Genomic DNA, 5,600 nt, shown 5'->3' with positions numbered 1-5,600 from the left:
ATATATATATATATATATATACATACTCCTTCTCCTATCACATCGCTCCAGGTGCCTTGTCCTGTAACCCGTCCCTGGGAGGAGTAGGGAAGGGACAGCTGGTGAAGGAGGTAGATGCTCTGGATGGGCTGTGTGGTCGAGCAGGAGACTGGGCTGGGATCCATTTCTCCATTCTGAATCGTAGAAAAGGCCCCGCTGTGTGGGGCCCGAGGGCCCAGCTGGACCGTCAGCGCTACCGCGAATTTATTCAGGTATCTTACACACAAATGTGGTTTCATTTTCTGTTTAGTATAACAGAATTTTTGTCTGTGAATGGATTAAAAAAATGTTAACTGTGCGTCTGCCTGGTGTTTCTCATACAGTCTGAGCTGCTGTCCACTCCCAGGCTGACGGTGTTGGAGGACTCAGTAGAGGAGCTGCTGGTATCAGAACCAAACCCAGAGGAGCCTGGACAACACAGAGTCACTGGGATACGTTTGGGTAGAGAGAAAATAATATGGCTATTATATCCTATGCTATTACGATTAGGATTCAAATTAAATGTTGAAGCCAATCAGTTCTGGAGTTGTTGGACATCTGATATCTAACAAATGCACCAACCAGGAAAATGCACTTTCAACATTTTACAGAAAAAAGGGATCTGTTAATCAGTTCATGATATTGCACTTGTTTTGACATTGTCTTAGCAAATGGAAGCCACCTGATCTCAGCCAGCTCCGTGGTTCTGACTACTGGTACTTTCTTGTCTGGCTCCCTCTTCCTGGGCCAAAGCATGTCCCCCGGGGGTCGGATTGGAGACGCGCCATCGAGTGCTGGGCTGTCCCAGACACTGAGGGAGAGGCTGGGGCTAAGGATAGGCAGGCTGAGGACTGGTACCCCTCCCAGGATTGTGAAGGATTCAGTAGACCTTTCCTTGGCTCACGTTCACCCCCCTGACAGTCATCCAACTCCATTCAGCTTCCTTAATACACACACACGCTGCAAGGTAAATTAAATTAACAGTTTTTACAGCACTAGTATACAAGGAAAGGTTAAACAAATTCAGAAGTATAGAAGATCTATAAAGTACTGTCTGTTAAATGTTTTGGTTTAGTCAACAAAAGGACTCATTTTTTAATTTTTACTTTTATTTGGCAACTAAACACTTATTCAGCCTGAAGAGCAGCTGCCTTGCTACCTGACCTATACTACTCCTGGTGTAGAGAGAGTGGTACAGGAGAGTCTTCATCTCAACTGTCACATACAGCAAGACACCAAGGGTCCCAGGTACACACACACAGACACACGCACACACACACACACACACACACACGCAGTGTGTTCTGAAACTGAAAAGTATTAACTCTAGTCTTTGTCTGTCACAGATACTGCCCCTCCATTGAGTCACGAGTGCTTCGTTTCCCAGGCAGACAGCACCAGGTGTGGCTGGAGCCTGAGGGGGTGACCTCTGACCTTTTATACCCTCAGGGTCTCTCCATGACCATGCCCCCTGACGTGCAGCTCCGCCTCATCCGAGAAATCCCTGCCATGCACAGAGCTGAGATCCACACGCCTGGTATTCACTGCATGAATCCCGTTTGATCTGCATAGTAATCAATAATTCATCTAAAAGCATATCTACTGTGTTGCCTGAATGTTTTTTTATATTTTGGGCTTTTTCAGGTTATGGTGTGCAGTATGACTTTGTGTGTCCCACTCAGCTGAGCCCTGCCCTGCAGGTGAAAAGCACTCAGGGTCTTTTTCTGGCCGGTCAGATAAACGGAACAACAGGGTACGAGGAGGCTGCTGCACAGGTAGCTGCTTTTTTTTCTGTACACTATATTTAGCAATTCAGTGTTTGAATTGTGGTTCATAAAACTTGCATTGATGTCAACCAATTTTAAGTCTTCTGCCACAACCTCACAGCACACGCTCTGGAGCGTATCACAAGCATAGTTGGATTCATTTTCCAGGAGTTACAGAATGAGGAGCTTGTTGTCTAACTGGTTTTACCTTTTGTTTGTTTTGCTTAAAAAAAAGATTAGTTAGTTATCAACTACTAAATTAATAGCAAACTATTTTGATAAGCAAAAATCGGTTTTATGAAAAAAAAGTTTAACTTCTTTGACTCCAGCTTCTTAAATGTGAATAGTTTCTAGTTTCTTCACTCCCCTATGACAGTAAACTGAATATCTTTGAGTTGTGGACAAAACAGGACATTTGAGGACATCATTTTGGGCTTTGGGAAACACTGATCAGCATTATTCACTATTCGTTTTTTCTGGCATTTTGGAGACCAAATAACTAATCAGTTAATCATCAAAAAAAATAACAGCTTATTCGATAATGAAAAGAATTGTTAGTTGCAGCCCTACTCTTGTTTCTGTCTGTGCAGGGCCTGTGGGCGGGGGTGAATGCTGCCCGCTGGGCGCTCTCCATGCCACCTGTGGCATTGTCTCGGACAGAGAGCTATATTGGAGTTCTAATTGATGATCTGGTGAGTCGAGGCGTTACAGAGCCGTACCGCATGTTCACCAGCCGGGCTGAGTTTCGCACCTCTCTAAGGCCGGACAACGCTGACCTCCGCCTCACTCTGAAAGGTAGGCATAGTGCCTGGGACTTTAATTATTTTACAGACATATCCGGATGTGAGACAACCTGTGGAGTCATTTATTTCAATTCAATTTTGTTCATAGTGTCGAATCATAACAGAAGTTGTCTCTGGTTAGTGAGGACACTGTACAGAGTCATGATGGGTCCTACGAGTTGTTGTTCTACTTTCTAGTTTTTCTCCAATCATAAACGTTTTCCTCCGCCAGGGTTTGAGGAGGTGGGATGTGTGTCCACCTTGCGCTACCAGGAGGCTGTGAGAGTAAGGGACAGTCTGCAGGATGCACTGGCAGCCCTTCAGGCGCTCTCTTTTTCCACCCACAACTGGAGAAAAAAGTTGCCCGACATGCGTATGAGCGAGGCTAAGGGCACTGTACTGACGTGAGTGACAAATATTTGGACTCACCAGTGTCATGGACCAAGTCTGCCCAGCAGAGCATGTCTGACGTTTCATCTCAAGATACATCAAAAGTGGTACATTTTTGGTCCTGACTGTTACTTTGTGGCTTCTTTTTTCAGTGGTATGGACATGCTGCAGTACAACGACGTGTCCTTTGAAATGCTGGCATCTGCCTTCCCAGAGTGCCTTTCACCACACATGGAGTTCTCACAAAGACTGAAGATAGAGGGTAAGAATCTGGTTTTGGAATTTTGGAGCAGCAGGGAAGGGGAACCTTGCCTTCATGGCTCTAGTGTCCTTCGGCTCTGCTTCAAAATGCTGCTCTGATATTGTCCATAGCTACCATAGCATTGTTCATATTTTCTCAATAAATCATTTCTCCTGTTATTTAGCTGTGTACAGACCTCACTGTAACCTTCAGAAGAAAGAGATTGAGAGAATTCAGAAGGAGGAGAACATGTCTCTTCCACAGGACATAGACTATTTCTCTCTGCCGGTGTCTCTGTCTCAGGAAGTCAGAGAGATTTTGGACAGAGTACGACCCAGCACTGTGAGTATAGTGTATTTACTGCTTCCTAATAATTTCTGTTCTGGCTAAATTAAAGAAAACTTTTGTGCGGTTTAATTAAAAAAAAAGGAAATTAATAAGAAATTAACATGCAACTAATACTATGCTTTATCGTCTATCGTTTATCAGCTGGGTGCTGCTACGCGTTTGCAAGGTATCACTCCTGCTGCAATTGTCCATCTCCTTAACTACGTACACCACACAGGACAAAAGGAGAGAAGAACGCACAGAAACCGACCAGACCAAAAGAAGGAGAGAGAAGAGGAGCTATGTGCAAGAAATGCAGCTTTACCTCAGTGAAATGATAACTCGTAAAAATGTCTTGTAAAAAAGTATGAATTCCGGAAAATGTACAAAAGAATAAATTAATATTTCTATATGTTTTATTTTATAATGAAGAAAAAAAATATTTAATTTAAATGACATAGTAAACATTCTTTAATTTAAAAATATTTCCTCAAGATAAGAAGCTCTCTCAGCTCCCTGACTGCTCCACTGTTAGCTATCCGACTACCTGCTGATGAATTCTAATCCTGTTCGTACCATTACTGTGAACAGCGTTAAACTCCACGCGACCTTCCCAGTGTCACTGCCGCTAACGGCAATGTGCCCGTCCAGCTCAGCAGTGCCTCTGGTGAAGAAACCAAATGGAAACTTCCAGTTAGGCTGAGACAAGCCTCTGGGGGGTTCTGGGTAAACTGTAGTGTCAACAAACGTCACCTCCGTTGTCAGAGCAATAGGAGACGACTGAGGACACTGAGGGGAGAAGTGGGAGGAGAGTATTTTAACATCTTCATAGAGGTGAAAACGACGTGGGTTGCGCAGATAAACATTAATTGTGATGCTTACCTCGAAGTGAGAGAGTATATGTGCGTACCTTGAAATTTTGACACTGAAAAAGGTATTTGGCCCCCAGGATGTAGTTCTGAGGAAGGTCTAAGAGACCCTGGCGGGCCCACAGTACTCTGACAGAGAGAGAGTAGGGGAGGACGCAGCCTAATTCACATGTTTCCTGTGAGAGGGAATAAAACAAATAGGAGGAACACATGGCCACCACAGGCACACAATGAATAGTTTCAGATAATCTAAAAACATAACATTCAGTTAATCAACTTTTTTTAAATATTTTTTTTACTTTTAATTGCTGATTCAGCTGTACCTGCAGACTGACAGGACACTCCTGGGTGATAGCTCTTGTCCAGTCCGGTTGGGAGCCAGAGTTCATGGCCATCACATCGGGCGTAGCAAGTCCCTGCAAGATCCCATAAATCTGGGAACGCAGCTCTGAACAGTCACTAGATGGGGAGCTAAACAGCATACAGAAAGCAAAACGACACATGGAAGATTCAATAAAACCCATTGCATCATAATAATCTTTAATACTAGGACTCATTTTTAGCAACTCCACCACTGCTCTTCATGTAAGAAACATCAGTTAAAACTAGATGATAGAAGCAACTACTTACCTGAATGTGCAGCCAGTGACTGTGTTGTGTTTGAAGAGGACGACTGCTCGTCTGCTGGGGTCCGAGGAACACTCCCCACTCTGTGACAGCCCCAGTGTAGTCAGCTAACTCACTGTCAAGGAACCGTGATGCATGATTGACTCAAAGCTAGCTGGATAAATGAAACAATAACTGAAGGTGAAGTTCATGATGTTGTTTGTGAGGATACAGGCTTAACTTCTCCATCAAAGCGACCAATGACAGGAGAGCCCACTCTGAGTCCCACAGCAGGGATCGGTCCTTTGGGAGTGGGGCTGGGTGTTGCCAGCTGGAAGAAAGAAATGGTATTAATGTAAGTGTTTGAATTTGTAGTGCATTTAGTGAAGAAATATGTGGCTTTAACTACCTGGAACTGTACAGAGTGTGTCTGCAACAGCAACTGATTTGGATCCACATCAGCTAAGACTATGTTCACTGTTGCATACGTAAGTTCCCCTCGGCCTGTGTATCCAATGACAAACTCCACCTACGGGAGTACCAGGAGAACTAGGTTTAAAGAATTTGTGTGATTTAGGAAACGTGTGTGTGTGTGTGTGTG

General features: G+C 44.0%; 2 protein-coding genes across 3 annotated transcripts in view; one reads left to right on the top strand and one right to left on the bottom strand.

Annotated features, from left to right (window-relative positions):
• Positions 1 to 3,964, top strand: part of mto1 (mitochondrial tRNA translation optimization 1) — a 5,042-nt gene extending 1,078 nt beyond the window's left edge. The window contains exons 3-13 of the mRNA XM_032502447.1: positions 52 to 251; positions 363 to 480; positions 687 to 985; positions 1,154 to 1,266; positions 1,365 to 1,555; positions 1,663 to 1,793; positions 2,375 to 2,579; positions 2,799 to 2,970; positions 3,109 to 3,218; positions 3,382 to 3,539; positions 3,687 to 3,964. Coding sequence (XP_032358338.1) covers positions 52 to 251; positions 363 to 480; positions 687 to 985; positions 1,154 to 1,266; positions 1,365 to 1,555; positions 1,663 to 1,793; positions 2,375 to 2,579; positions 2,799 to 2,970; positions 3,109 to 3,218; positions 3,382 to 3,539; positions 3,687 to 3,857 — 1,868 coding nt within the window. The 3' untranslated portion in view covers positions 3,858 to 3,964. The remainder of the gene's footprint in view (positions 1 to 51; positions 252 to 362; positions 481 to 686; positions 986 to 1,153; positions 1,267 to 1,364; positions 1,556 to 1,662; positions 1,794 to 2,374; positions 2,580 to 2,798; positions 2,971 to 3,108; positions 3,219 to 3,381; positions 3,540 to 3,686) is intronic.
• Positions 3,923 to 5,600, bottom strand: part of tctn2 (tectonic family member 2) — a 5,472-nt gene continuing 3,794 nt past the window's right edge. For both annotated transcript variants that reach the window (XM_032502462.1, XM_032502463.1), the window contains exons 9-14: positions 5,409 to 5,528; positions 5,232 to 5,330; positions 5,024 to 5,127; positions 4,717 to 4,864; positions 4,435 to 4,569; positions 3,923 to 4,313 (exon numbers count right to left, since the gene is read on the bottom strand). In XM_032502462.1, the coding sequence (XP_032358353.1) occupies positions 4,068 to 4,313; positions 4,435 to 4,569; positions 4,717 to 4,864; positions 5,024 to 5,127; positions 5,232 to 5,330; positions 5,409 to 5,528 (852 nt within the window). In that variant the 3' untranslated portion in view covers positions 3,923 to 4,067. The remainder of the gene's footprint in view (positions 4,314 to 4,434; positions 4,570 to 4,716; positions 4,865 to 5,023; positions 5,128 to 5,231; positions 5,331 to 5,408; positions 5,529 to 5,600) is intronic.

Source organism: Etheostoma spectabile, chromosome 21 (assembly GCF_008692095.1).
Source record: "Etheostoma spectabile isolate EspeVRDwgs_2016 chromosome 21, UIUC_Espe_1.0, whole genome shotgun sequence".
In the NCBI taxonomy this organism is placed as follows: Eukaryota; Metazoa; Chordata; class Actinopteri; order Perciformes; family Percidae; genus Etheostoma; species Etheostoma spectabile.
The sequence above is the reverse complement of the archived record's forward strand: the minus strand, read 5'-3'. Positions and strand labels throughout refer to the sequence as shown.